Below are 14,316 nucleotides of genomic sequence, written 5' to 3' on the forward strand. Positions count from 1 at the left end.
TGAAACCATCTGAAATGTCAAAAATACTGAGGAGTCCTCTCTAACTTCTAAGGCGTCAGGAAGTATTTAGGCAGTATGTTTTCCACGGAACTAATTCTGCAGCATAGAAAGCTCTGATTTGTTGTTTTTCAAATAGTTTGGTGTTTACCACTGGTACATTCCACTGCTCTCTTAAACTCACATTTTTTTTTTTTTATAATTCTCTGTTTGAAATTGAGAAAAGCTTTGACCATACAGTTCAGTACGGCATCTGCAAGAGTCAAATGATACAAACGTTGCTAGCAAGCTATTGCAGTATCATTGGCAGTAATATCTCCCCTCCTCTTCTAATACTCTAATGGATAAAATCACTGCATTTTCCATTCAAATTTGGTTCCTCCCCCCAAGATAAAATTATAGGCAGCTTAACAGAAGATAAAATGATATCTGATATACAATACAGAGGTCCACACACTCAAACTTGTGAGCCTAAAACATCTTGATGTCCAAATGATTTTCTCAGTTTTAAATACATGCAACACCAATAGAAATCCAGACAGGAGGAAAAACTAAAAACCACAACACCCAAGAACTCAGAGCACGTAATTTGGTACTTAAATACAAATTTAGTTGCTTTATTGTATCCTGCGAAATTTGAAGAAGCAGATCATGGTTTCAGATACCTTTTGAACCCTTAGTGCTATTGAAAATCTGCTGAAATTATTACTTACTGTGCTCACTATTCAAAAGCCAGTATTTTCTAAAGATTTACCTCTCTATTGCATTAGCACAGATTTTTTTTCATACAGAAAATAACACAGTATATCAGATAGAGTAGTGTAGTTGGGTTTTTTATGGCAACCACTAAAATTATGCCATAATTAAAAAATAAAATTATCAAGAGTATATGTAAATATATAACACACAGACACCTAAATTAAAATACGGCACCGTAAACTTTTCTTTCTCCCCAGCTTCACTCGGCCCTTAAAGAAAATAAAACAAAACAAAAAAACCCCAGAAGCCTGAATGCAGACTGTCATTTTACACCAAGTTATCTTTGACTTTCGTTTATCTGATGTTATTAGCAGAAAGTAAACACAAATTTTGGAAAAACATAAATATTCCCAGGATCATTTCCACTGCTGTAAAGGCAAGCGTAGAAAAACTATCCTTGTAACTGAGTTTTGTTCTTTAAAACAACAGACAAACCAGGGCCAAGGACATCTTGTAAAAAGTCATCATGATTTATAACAAAACATTTTAGAACATATGTTGCATATGCATGGTTAAAACTGTTACACAACGTTCTGTTTTCCAGTTAACTTCTGCTCAGCTGGTTGCTTCAGAGAAGTAAAATATCATGAAGTCAAGGACAGTAAGGACAAACTCGCATAAGAGGCAGGAAGCACATAAACATTCAGAATCACAGGGCTGACTAAAAAGAAAGTAGGCATACATTTCTATCACAGCATGTACTTACTTACCCATATTCCAAACAGTAGTAGCAGTTCCCTGTGTTCACTGCAGAAGAATTGGCTAAGCTCAGTTAAAGAATGACACATGACTGAAGAGGTAAATGACACAGCCTTTTTATGACCCATATTTGGTGTTCTTCAACTTTTGCTGTAATTTATCAAAACATGGAGAACACTGTGGTGGGTTAACCTTGGCCAGCTTCCAGACACCTGCCTAGCAGCACTCTAGCTCCCCCCACTCAACAAGGACAGAGGGAGAAAATAAAATGGAAAAGCTCATTGGTCAAGATAACGACAGGGAGATCACTTATCAGTTACCATCACAGGCAAAACAGAGTCAACTATTGCCAATTAAAACAGATTTGGATAGTGAGAAACAAACCCAAAAAGATTAAAACAGCACCTTCTCTCTGCCTCCTTCCAGGCTCAGTTTCACGCCCCTGCCCATCCTGCATTCTCATCCTTTCTTAAATATATTTTCAGAGGCACCACCTACTTTGTTGATTGGCTCAGCTGTGGCCTGTAGTCGATCCTCACCGATTCCTTGTCTTCCTTATCCCTTCCTCTGAAATGAAATCCTATAAGTAATGTTGAGGAATGCTCATGTCAATTCCTCTGACTGAATAATGTTCACTATTTACAATTCTAGGGACACTGTGCATTTCCCCTGTGTTACTGATTTTTCACCCAAATCCCTGTATTATGGCTCACATGACTAGCTGTTAACAATGACCTGAAGCATGGACTACTTCCAAATATATCACTTTGCCTTACTGTTATAACCTCCATGTAACAATTCTCTAAAACAACATTACACTTGAAACTCCAGCTGATAGCGTAAGACTGTATTTTACAGCTGTTATATTTCAGCATTTTTAAGCTCACAACATTTTCCATGATGCTTCATGACATAATTTCTATTCCACCACTGCACAGATAGGGATTCTATTATGAGGTACCTTATCTCAGGGTCAGGGTTCTTAATGCTCATCACAATGCCACTTTTCTATTTACATACTAGGATTGAGAAATAGGTTCTATCCATATTTTTGTTTACTGAGCCTTTTCCTGTGTGGAAACAAATTTGATTTAAAATGGCTCTGAAGTATAGCAATGGAGAAATCTAATGTGTCTCTGCCATACAAAGGTAGGTGAAAGGAAGTGCAGCATTCAAAAAGCCAAAATGAAAAAAAAAAAAAAAAAAGTAGATGGGGGAAGTCACTCAAGTTTTATGCTATTCTTCTACACTTCATTTTCAGGATAATTTTTGCCACATAAGTCTCTTATCTCCCACTCAAGCTTCTTAATCCCATATGTTTAATTCCTTGAGTCCCACCCACTGGCTCCGTGTCATTTCAAAAGCAGGAAGATAGGAAAGAAAGATTTCTAAAGAAAGAAAGAAAGAAAGAAAGAAAGAATTCTAAAAAAGGAAGACACTAGTCTTTGGCATCAGAATCGGGAAGAACTGATGCTCAAAAAGGCTCATATGACTGTTTCAGGACTGATATGACACAGGATTGGGAGAGTCTTAAGAACAGAAGAATGAAATTATCACGCAAAGCTGCAGAAACTTTTACATAAGTGTTGTTGACTTCCCTTTCCACATAATTACTTTTTTCTTTATTAAACAGAGATCAAAAAAAATCATTCATTCATAGAAAGTAGGCATCTCAAACCCATCCTCAAGCTATTTCTGTACATTCTAAAATAATTCATAAGCAGAAGTGCAGCATTTAATCTTCATGAAACAGAAGATTTGAGCTAAAACCTCATGAGAACGCCAACGTTCTCTCTGAACTGTTACATAAACCCCATTTTAAAACGCTGTCAACTTTGAGAAGAGATCTGTAAATGTTATCATTTCCTGAAGACTTTTTTCTGGGAAAAAAACTTGAAGCAGTCCAATACTCTGACGCCACTGAGAAATTTGTTTTCAGACTAAGAGAATGTGAGAAACATAGGCAGCAGCTTGAAAATACAAGTTTCCTACCTTTTATTCACCTAGTACAAGACTAACTTTGGATCACTCATCTTACCTAAGATAGAGTAGAGTAGTCCCTAAGATTGTAATAGTAACAGTTCTTCTGGCAACGTGCGAAGGGCAGATGGTATCAAAGATATGCCAATAACTTAAGCAGGAGCTTCCAATAAAATCTCTTGTAGTGCATGTTATACTCCGTGAACCAAAGTGATGGGGCAGCCCTAGGTTTGGCACTTTTATTCTACATATAGTCTGTTTAACTACCTTATATGCAAGCTCATCGCTCAGGCAAAAGTCTGTGCTCCAGACATATTTGTATTTGTCCCAGGCATGTTACCTCAAACCAAATAGATTCATAGTCTCCAGAGAAGAAAATCACCATCAGAAACACAGAAATTAATTCCATCTGACCTACCTTCCAGTGACAGAACCATAAAAAAGAGTTTCCTTAAGTGTTCCTTTGAGCTCTTTACAGCTCATCGTTGCATTCAATGACCAATATAGAAATTATTTTAGGAACATGATTGCCTATTCCTGCTTATGAATGTTGCTAGAGATTTAAAACCACAGACAAGCCACACTAAGGGTTCTAGTAGAAACTGTCGATGTTATAAGGATATCACCATTTTCCATATAATTAAGCTTCTTGTTCTCAAACTAGAGATTGGAAAGCACATTATTGATGAGATCATCTACTGACAGAAAAGCAACGCATAAGGCTTAGACACTGAAGTGGCATCTTCATGTTGGTGTATCTCTTTTAATTAGCTTTACTTTTCACATAGGGTAAATAAAACATTAAGGAGTCAGCCAGACAGATAAGTGACAAACTGTTTTTCAAATAGCTCCATGAAATGAGCAAGAATAAAGCTTGAAGAGTGTTATATTTACCTCTGTAGCTCCCAGGGCAGTTTTAAGAACACTAGGTCAGGTACACTGAGACACTGAGAAAATGTGCAATTTCTTTCCCACTGAGCTGTCAAGGCATTCATGCTGTGAATAGCTAACACCCTTCTTTGACAACCAGGCAAATATTTCTATTTTCTGCTATTCTAGTCATGAAGTATCTCAGCATTGCCTCAGTTGATTTAGTGCCAATTCAAGTCAGACTTCAGATTTCTGAGCTAGTAACCGGACCAAATATTCTTGATGAAGCCTTGTCACAAACTCATAGACTGCTGCTTAATACATTTCCAAATAGTTAGATAGTAAAAAAGGTTGTAAAGCTGAAAAGGCAACAAAGAACCAGAACACACATTCAGTGAACTGCCAGAATGGAGATTTAAGTAGTACGTACATGTCAAATATGCTGCTGCTTCTATTTATTGTTAACATTGCTTTAAAAAAACCCTTAAACTTATAAAAGACCATGTAGTTCCTTAAAATCAAGTCTTTATTTCCCGTACTTGAAAATGCACATATTTAGAGAAGCATAATTAATAACCAAGTCTATCCAGGCAGAACTGAGGCAAGGCTAAATGAACATATCCTATTCAAGTGGTAATTGCACATAGATACTATAAACATTAATTTTTGTTAAATCTTTTAAAATATAAATTTCTGATTACATTGCACTTGCACCTATTGACCAGAAGTTTCCATTACCAATACCATGAAAGTGGAAGACAGGGACAGATCCCATGGAACCTGCTCAGAAACCATTGGATTAGTACTTCATAGCTTTTTTTTTTTTCCATGGGATAAGAATAAGCAGACAGGAATAATGGTTCAGTGTGTGAATACACAAATAGAAAAAGCAACAAAATAAATTAGAGTACAGACTGTGTCAAGAGTTTAGAGTAAAGCACTTGGATTCCATCCTTTGAGCCATGCTGCGTTACACAGTGTTCCCTTACTCAGGGTTTCTATTTTGGGCAGGATTTGGTTTAGTGTTTTAACTCCCATACTTACAATCTACAGAGAATTAAAATGTCCATTAACAGATTATGCCTTGAACAGTACTTACCAATACTGGCATAACCAGGTGTTGATGGATCTCCTCCGCTGTTCAAGGAAACCATAAAAGCTTTATCACGAAGATCTGTAGTCTTTGGTAAGTCACAAGGATCGACGTAAAGAAGAACACCGCCAAACCCTGCATCTTCTAACAGAGAAAGCTGTGGGAACAAAACAACATAGGTGACTATTAACAAAAATTGTATCAGAACTCATTATTATTTATTTTACTGTTGAGATAGAGGCTTTATCATGCATCAGGCTCTCACCATACTATGCTCTGTACAAAGAGAATAAAGACAGGTGCAGTTCCAAACTGCTTGCAATATAAATACAGCAGCTATTCTTTGAAAATACAAAATCAAAATGCCAAAAAACTCATTCAAATTCATGTTTTCCAATTCATGACAGAAGCTGCTTTCAAGGTCTAACGACAAAAAGAATTCTTACTTTTAAATGTTAGGTAGCACGTTGAAGAAACGCAGTGCCAACACTCGCTACAACTGCATTTGAGATTTGCAACTGTTCCATCATCACCTCTTTTATTGTGATAGTCAGGCAAGGCTGGTACGTTGGATGTAATATTCAGATGAGGTACTGGCCATGATTCAGTAAGGTACACAAGGAGATAGGAGTGGAACTCCCTTTCTACCTACTCATTAGACACTCGCTAGACTTATAACCCTGTGGTTATATCATGTGGTACAGATACCACCGTGACAGTGCCTTAGTTTTGAAACTAATCTCATTAAAACATCTTGAGTAGATCTTCCACATTTTTCATGTTATTAGCAGTATGACACTCCTGCTTAGTTTACCTCTTCAACTAATGCCTAAGTGTGTATAGCACATACTAGATGTTTGCATACACTGGCATCAGTCTTGCACAGGATTTCTGGACAGAGTTACTCTTCAGTTAAGAGAGAAAACAAAAGGATTTTACAGATTAAAAAAAAAAAGGCAGTCTAGCTTACCCAAACCTTGGAGTCTGCCTCCTGTCAGACAGACAGCTCCTATTCTGTCTCATTAGAACATCACAGCTTGAGCTGGTAATCATAATTAGCCTTTCCAAAAAAATCTATAGATCTGGGGCAGCAAAGCAGGCAAAATTCCCAAAGCCAAGGACAAAAGCATCCAAGCACCATAACTTGCAGCAGCCTATAGATCAATTTTGACTAAAAAACCCTCAGGTTTTCCCTTTCATAGAGAACCAAAAAATAAGGGGATTTTATTCCAAATTAGATGAAATCAAATTGTAATGTGGCAAATGCTCCCATGAAACAAGATGACCTTTCCATGTAATGCTCTGCATATTTGGAATTGACTGAAGACTACAACGATGACACAAAGCTATATTAATTTTTCAGACAGAAGTAATTCTAGTATTTAAGGATTATCTTACTATTCACTATGCTCTACTGATGACTTTCCAAAGGGCTCCAAATAGTCTGAGGAATGACTGCAAGTGTATGATGTTTCTGGACTACGCTCTGATTCTGTAGGAACCCAAGAACTTGTTACTATACCTCCATTTCTCAGTTCAATTGTCCTTCTCCTTCTGTCTTTCATTTTTTTCCTGTATATAGATTTCCAATTTATCTCCTAGCTGTTGGTTTTAAGGAATGTTTATGCATAGTTCTTTGTGGGTTTACAAGTATGTAAATTACATGAATATATGGCATTCAGTTTAAGCCTCAAAAGCATTTGTTTAGTTCTGCTTTTCTTGAAAGTTAAGACAGAAAAAAATGTATAACAATAGCAGCCTACTATTTGTGCTTTCTATAAGTAAACATATCTAATATTGTGATTTGCCAAGATTTTGACACTGTAGTCTGATAAACAGATGCACGTGAACCTGTGAATCACCTGTGTAATCCTACATATCTTATTCAAACAAGCAATCCCCAGATGAAGAGGGATCGTCTCGGAGAGAACTCTATTCAGATGAATACGAGCTTGCAGAGTGAAAACGTAAGTGACTAGCACAGACGTTTAAAAATGTAACAGGTTAAAAATATATTACAGACCTTAAATGTAATGCAGGAATAAAAATTTCCAAAATGGTAGGTTAGTTTATTATTGTATTGTTCTGTTTTCAATTCATGTTCGTATTCAGATATTCAGCCAGGATTTGATTGCACAATAAAAGGCGTGGGGACACTGTAGGAGAAGCAGCACACATCATAGCTAAATGATGTACGAGCCAGCATTTAAAAGAACAATTGTCTTGTCTTTTCCTGCATCCATATCCAGTATCATTTTATTCATCTCTAGTCTAGTCATAGAAGGTAGGAAACACAGATGCAGTCTTTTTTTTTTTTTTGAAGAGAGTTTTAAAAACTTTGTACTTAACAAAAATCACTATTAAATTCCTCTATTTCACTGACAGAAGGTAACTACACGGTTGTTATTCACAAAGTGCAGCAACCACTGCTGCCATGGCTACAATCTCTAGTAAGGAGTTGTGTTGTACCTGTGAAATTACAAAACAGCTTTCAGATTTCAGCTGTAATTGCTGTTTTTTAACTTTCCAACAGTGACATCGCAACTATGCCAGTAATAATGAGTATTGTTGCTTCTGTTTTCATCTTAAATAAGTCAACACCGGAACAGCCATAAAGTGCCCTTGCAAAAAAAATTTGAGGAAGGTACTGAATATTTTTTTATATGGCTAAAGATTGTAGATTAAGTCCTTCAAGTAAACTGGTACACATCTATTCAAATCAATGGATTATTTTAGATAGTAGAACCAACCAACAGCAGAATCTGCTCCTTATGGTTTTGTGTGTATGCCTCCCCCCCCCCCCCCCCAAAGCCTCGAACATCTCAGAACAAAATGGGAACAGCAGAACCCTTGACAAGAAAACAGGTGCTGGTGCCCACTGTTAACCCTTTTGTTTTTTATGGTTGCTTAAGGCCTCAGTTTTTAGAGTCACTTAAAAAACAGTAACTCTTTCAGTCCAGTATATTAAACCGCCCCATAAAACATTCTGGACTCAGTTTAATCTAATATGAGATGCTTGCTGCTTTATCAAAGGCTCTGTTGTGTAACTGGGGACAGATTAGCCTTATAAACTCTACAAACCATTAATTTGCCTTTTAAAGATGATGTGGATGAAGTAGTGAAAAGACACATCTTTATTTTAAGTAGCAACTAATGATTTTGGAAGATTTAATTTTACTCAGGGAGGTTCTTATATAATAAGGTATTGCTTGAACATAAAGTGCAGTAAGTACACCATCAATAGCTTTAGATACATTAAGAGGGCACCCTAGTAACACATTCAAGTTTCTGGACAGGAGAGCAAGATAACTGATTTGGAAGAGTAAACAAAACCAATTCTTTATACAGGCAGATTGCAATAGTCTAAAGAACTTGGTTCTGCTCTAACAGGAAAACTCAAAGCTACTTCTCCACTGTAACTGCACCATCTCTGATTGTTGCAGAGGAAACAGTTATCTTTTGTATTGGCACATAGGTAACAGAGACCAAGACTGTACTCTAGATCTGAGCCAAGTTTTATGGTTGGACTTTGACCACAAACCTACTGGCTGACAGGTATTAGGTCAAAAATAAGGAAGTTGAGCACAACTCTTCACTGGAGAAAAGAAGCAGCAAGATGCAGGGGACTGCCACCTCTCACAGCTGTCTTTAATGTGTTTTATCTCACTTGAGGCTAGTGTGTGCCTGAATGAATGCTTCATTGGGGGTTAGGTTAGTGATCTGAATGCAGGAACGAACCTACCAAGGAGAAGCGATTACAGCTTCCCTATATGAAACTCCAGCTTAATGCGTTAAGAGCTGTCCTTAAATGACTGATTATAAACAGGGACGCAATGCAGCAAGTACTGGCCTCAAGCTGTATTTGTTATCTTTCAGCTGAGAGCAAAGTCTACCTCCCTGAAGATCTTTTCCCTGGTCTCCTCTTCCCAGCTCAAACTATCCATGCACCTCCCAAGCATCAAAAAGCACAAGAACAATCAGGTAATGAGGCTTCATTCTTGTCCAGAGAGTACATTGGACTGGTTATCTGCTAACCATGGAGCCTCAGAAAGATTAGAAACATGCACGTTGAGGCATGTAGCTGAAAATAAAGCCGCCCGCATCAGCACTACTCTGATGCTTCGCTCATGGGAGCCATATCTGGGGTTGAGTTTCAGCTGTCATGTCCTAGGCAGAGAGCAGAAAAGCACATCACACTTTGGTCTCATCTGGATTACAGCAAGTAGGAGTGCAGAGATAGCTAAGAAAGGGCTTCCTAAACTGTTCTCTCAATGCATCCAAACACCCTATCTTCTCTGATCCAGTAAGACTCTAATGGCTTAAAGACAATTAAATAAGCATGGCATCTTTTCTCTCCCTTTAGTTGATTCCCAGTAATAGTTCTGTTTACAAATTATTTATAACGTAGTAATGCACGATCAACTGATGAGATGCATCACAACACAGTATATTCCTAAAAGCGATGGTTAACTATGATTATGAATATATCAGAAAAAAAAGATTACACAGGTAACCATGGATTACATCAACCTACCAACTACATATTAAAATCGCTTCTCATTATTAGCAATTCTTCCCACTATGTTTTCAAGTGGTCTCAAAATATGGCCAAACCTGCACAGAACCTTGCTGTGCCACTGTGTAGACAGTTCTCCATCTTTGTAAAACCTCTTTGCAACCAGTCATGGTGTTAAATGTGCAGACAGCTACAGTATCAGTACTGTGGTTTTTCTTCCTCTCTCTCTCCTGGTAAAGGTCATCTCTCTCCCCTTTATCCCTCCCATAAAGCTGCAATGGCTATGCTTTTTAAGGTGTAATACCAGCCCCATTACTGATAAATATTGCCTCTGTAAGACTTCTTTAGTCTGCTTTCTATGCTTGTCCATTTATGTGTCTTGATCCACAGTAATGATTGAACCACTGATTAGTTGGCACAGAAGACTTATTTCACAGGAGGAAATATCTCAGGCAGTATATTCCTGCAAGTTTAATGAAAATGGGATATTGAGTAGACAAGAGGCAGATCCTGCTAATGCACCACACTGAGAAGGCATTAATAAAATCTGGAGAGCCTACGCCTTAATGGAAGAGGGAAAAACCATATAAGAAATCATGAAGAGAGAGTGACAGATGGAAAAGAATACAAAAACTTGTACCACAAATTAGACACCACAAAATCCAACCTTGAGAAACAAAGCTGTGAAAAACCTGTTCACTAACCCATGGAACAACCTGTTCTTTTTTCAATAGATACATTATGTAAGATAATGCAATTTAGTAGAGGACATATTAGCTTACAGTTCTATATAATAAGTGACTTTGTCATCATGGAAGGTTCTATCCTTACTCAAAGCAAGTAGCATTAACACTGTGTCTGGAAAAATTAATTTAAATACAGCAACTTTCAAATGCATTTCACCATTTGTATATACATCAATAAGAGCTCTTCAGCATGTGATAAATCAAACTCTAGTGCTGGAAAAAAAATGAACCAGATCTCTTCATTTTACTATAGGTTCCCTTCTGTTACGTTTTACTTCTCAATACTAGGTTCAATACAAATCCATTGACATTTTCTTATTAAACCTAATTCTGCTTTCAAGTATATTACATATGTCTTCGAACTTTCAATCACTACAAAATGTATCAGTAAATAAAACAATATATACTAGCTGCACAACAGTATTTAAGGTTTCTCTTTTACCTAGTTATCATGTATTTTCAATACTATGCTAGTAAAAATTAAAAGTCTACATTTCAAAATGACCTATAGCACACCATGCTGTCTTAAGCTAAAAAGTGCCTCAAAATGTAGTTCTTATCTTCAGAAGGCATTCATGAGCATGTATTTCACATTATTGAAAGCATGTATCTTGACTGCATCCTTGCTCCTGTACATAGATACTTACATTAATAGACAGTATTAGGCTGTTCATTGAAACTGCTCACGTGTTTTTGAAAGCCTTTCTACTGTACCACCACAACAGGGTAGAAAGAGGCTCTCGTGTTAAGCAGAATCAAAGCAATTATGCCATACACTGTATGCCATACACATACTGACTGATATCAGTACCATGAAGATTATATACCCAACCTCTGTGAATTTGTTTATATGAAAACCTGGAAATTTCAGTCATGACTGCAAGTCACAATAATTAAAAAGGAACTGAGAGGCTCTGGAGAGGGGCACCTTTGCTATACCAAGGCACAAAAGCTTTAAGCAGTAAATTAAGCAAGCATTTATTTTCTTTCTTAACTCTTATCACCAATTTTATTGTTAAAAAAAAAGTGTATCAAAATATGTCTGTATCTGGCAAAGTATCAGAACCCTAAATAAAGAGATTAAAATTGCTTTCGCTACAGCACTTATAGAATGCTTAAGCATGGGATTTTTTTAAGCTTATAGGGTAGTTTGCACTCTTCAAATCTCCTTAAATCTGCACACAAAATTACAAAGGTATTTTACACAATGCCTGTGTTAGTGTAAATAACATCACAGTTCATTAGATAACAAAGGCCTTTAAGTGTCAGCTACTGACAGTACAGCAAAATTCATACTGGATCAGGTTATTATTCTAGCATACAACCTCTTCCATATAACTTCAGGCCAGAAGTCGCCTTCTTCCTGAAGTCAGATTCACAGTTGCACCGTTTATTACAAGTCCATTTAGGTGCTAACACAGCAAAACCTGCACATAACATATTCATAAAATAAAAACTTAATGGATATTCCTGCTTATATGTTGATTGCCTATATATAATTGTCATCCTCTTTTCTCTGTCCCTTCTAGATAATCCACACAAAAATGCATGCAAAATTTTATATTCAAAGTCATAATACATATAGAACATTGAAAGAAAAAAACTTTAAAGACAAAAACTTTAAAGAAAAAACTAATTAGTAAAACAAACAATACAGTACACAATAATACTTCAGAGGAAGAAAGAAAATAACTCAAAGATATATGAAAATAATACATACGTGTACCTATTACATATTACTCTGTTTAAAATCAAACATATTCATAAAAATTTGGAGAAGCTGTATCTCCTACTGTCATTACACTTCAGTGCGATGATCAGCATTAATTAGACAAATAACAGTAACCAGTTTTTAACTACTGTATTTTTCAATTCGTAGTGCAACATGCAAAAGACATGGTTCATTAATCTGAGACACAGCTTTACTAGCTGGACAGGCTACAAGTTATTAATTACTCTTTTCTACTGAAGTTCCAATTAAAATAATGACGCTCTGAAAGGAACTCCCATCTCATTTTACTAATTGGCAGTACGTAAAATTACCAAGCAAGGGGAAAGTGCCATTTAAACTGTTGGAAGACCTCCCTGACATAACATCTTTTTAGTTCTGAAACAGATTGCTTGAGTAGAAAAATAAGACTTTGCATACTGCAGATTTAATTAGATGCCACTGTCCTCTCAATTACCCACTACAATACAGAGTACTTGGAAGATGCAGTGGTACCACAAACAAGACTCAAGGCAGAAAAAAACCACCTAGACACACATATCTTCATTTTTGTACCACTCTTCAAAGTTGCATATTTTTGTCAAGTAAGGTGGCAAAGGTCCATTTTGGCTTCAGCTTTATTTTTTAATACTGCATTTAATGTTTAATCATGCTTCCATATTTCCCATCACAGAGATCTAGGGACAGTGTTCAAAAGAATTCTGTGGCAAAGCTCTATCTGAAGACGTTTTGGCTTTTGCTGATCAATCCTCAAGGTGCTGCGTTAAGATAGAAGAGATAGAGGACATAGCCAGTTTAATGGCTGACTACACTACTACCATGGACAATGAAAAGAAATACATGTTTCCTATTCAGCTCAAATACTGTCCTTGTCTAAGGAATGACACTATTGCTATATTGAACAAACAGGACTGGGAAAAGAATTAAGCTGCATAAAACTTCAAAAACCTAGAAATGCAGACAACAGTGATCTCATAAATGACAGGCTATTCCCATAAAGGTCTTAGAAGGTGGAAAACATACTGCATCAGAATGAAACAAGCTATTCCTGACATCCAGTGAACAATACAAAATCAAATACTTGCTCTGCATCATGGCTTACTCTCATGGTGCTTACTCTCATGGTACTTAGTCTCAGAGAAATTATAATATGAAGTGCATTTATTTGTGGAAAGAGTCTGACATGCATACCTAAGATTTTTTCAAGACATTTTTATTAATCACTTTCCAAATTGAAATTGTCATTCACAATTTTCAAGTTTCAGAATTTTATCCTTTTTATATCTAAAAATGATTTCTAAGGAGAGGAGATTTCCCTCTTGTATTTCCTGGATGTCCTATAGAATGTGGGAGGAAAAGCAGGAGGGAAGGGTAAGAAACCTTAGAATGTTAATCACAAAAATCTACATATGAGTGATGGGCCTGTATGGCAGTGAGGAGTAAGAGCTACTTTGTACATAAATTTAACATCAGTTGTATTTTTAACTACATTGTTCTGTCAGATAAGTGCTATTCAAGGGGAGCAGACTTTTAAATTAACCCTAACCAAAAGAAAACTGATTTGTGAAGGTTCATGAATATCAGCTTTTAGAAGTAAAATAATAAGGTAAATTGTTTTTCCTTAGTGCAACTATCTTAAAAAGAAACAAACTGGAGGGAAGTAAGATAGGCTTCAAAGCTCCTAGCCCATCAATTTGGAGCAAAACTAAATCTCCATACTAGTTCAACCCCTTTTTGCGCTAGATGTGGCCATGAGGAGTCCTTGGAACCCTTCAGCCCCACTAGAAGTGCTCTTGCAGTAGGAGGAGCAACTAAGCTGTCATGCAATGAAATGCAGGTACTCAGCCTTCCCACAGACATCTCCCACATACCAGTTATCCATTACCATATGTATAGCTGACCCTTTTCACTCTCTGAGGCAAACAAA

General features: G+C 36.7%; 1 protein-coding gene across 1 annotated transcript in view; it reads right to left on the reverse strand.

Moving 5' to 3' along the window:
* NAALADL2 (N-acetylated alpha-linked acidic dipeptidase like 2) overlaps nucleotides 1-14,316 on the reverse strand; it is a 289,387-nt gene that overhangs the window by 182,955 nt on the left and 92,116 nt on the right. The window contains exon 4 of the mRNA XM_059822897.1: nucleotides 5,405-5,555. Within this exon, the coding sequence (XP_059678880.1) occupies nucleotides 5,405-5,555 (151 nt within the window). The remainder of the gene's footprint in view (nucleotides 1-5,404; nucleotides 5,556-14,316) is intronic.

Source organism: Gavia stellata, chromosome 11, assembly GCF_030936135.1.
Source record: "Gavia stellata isolate bGavSte3 chromosome 11, bGavSte3.hap2, whole genome shotgun sequence".
NCBI classification, from domain to species: Eukaryota; Metazoa; Chordata; class Aves; order Gaviiformes; family Gaviidae; genus Gavia; species Gavia stellata.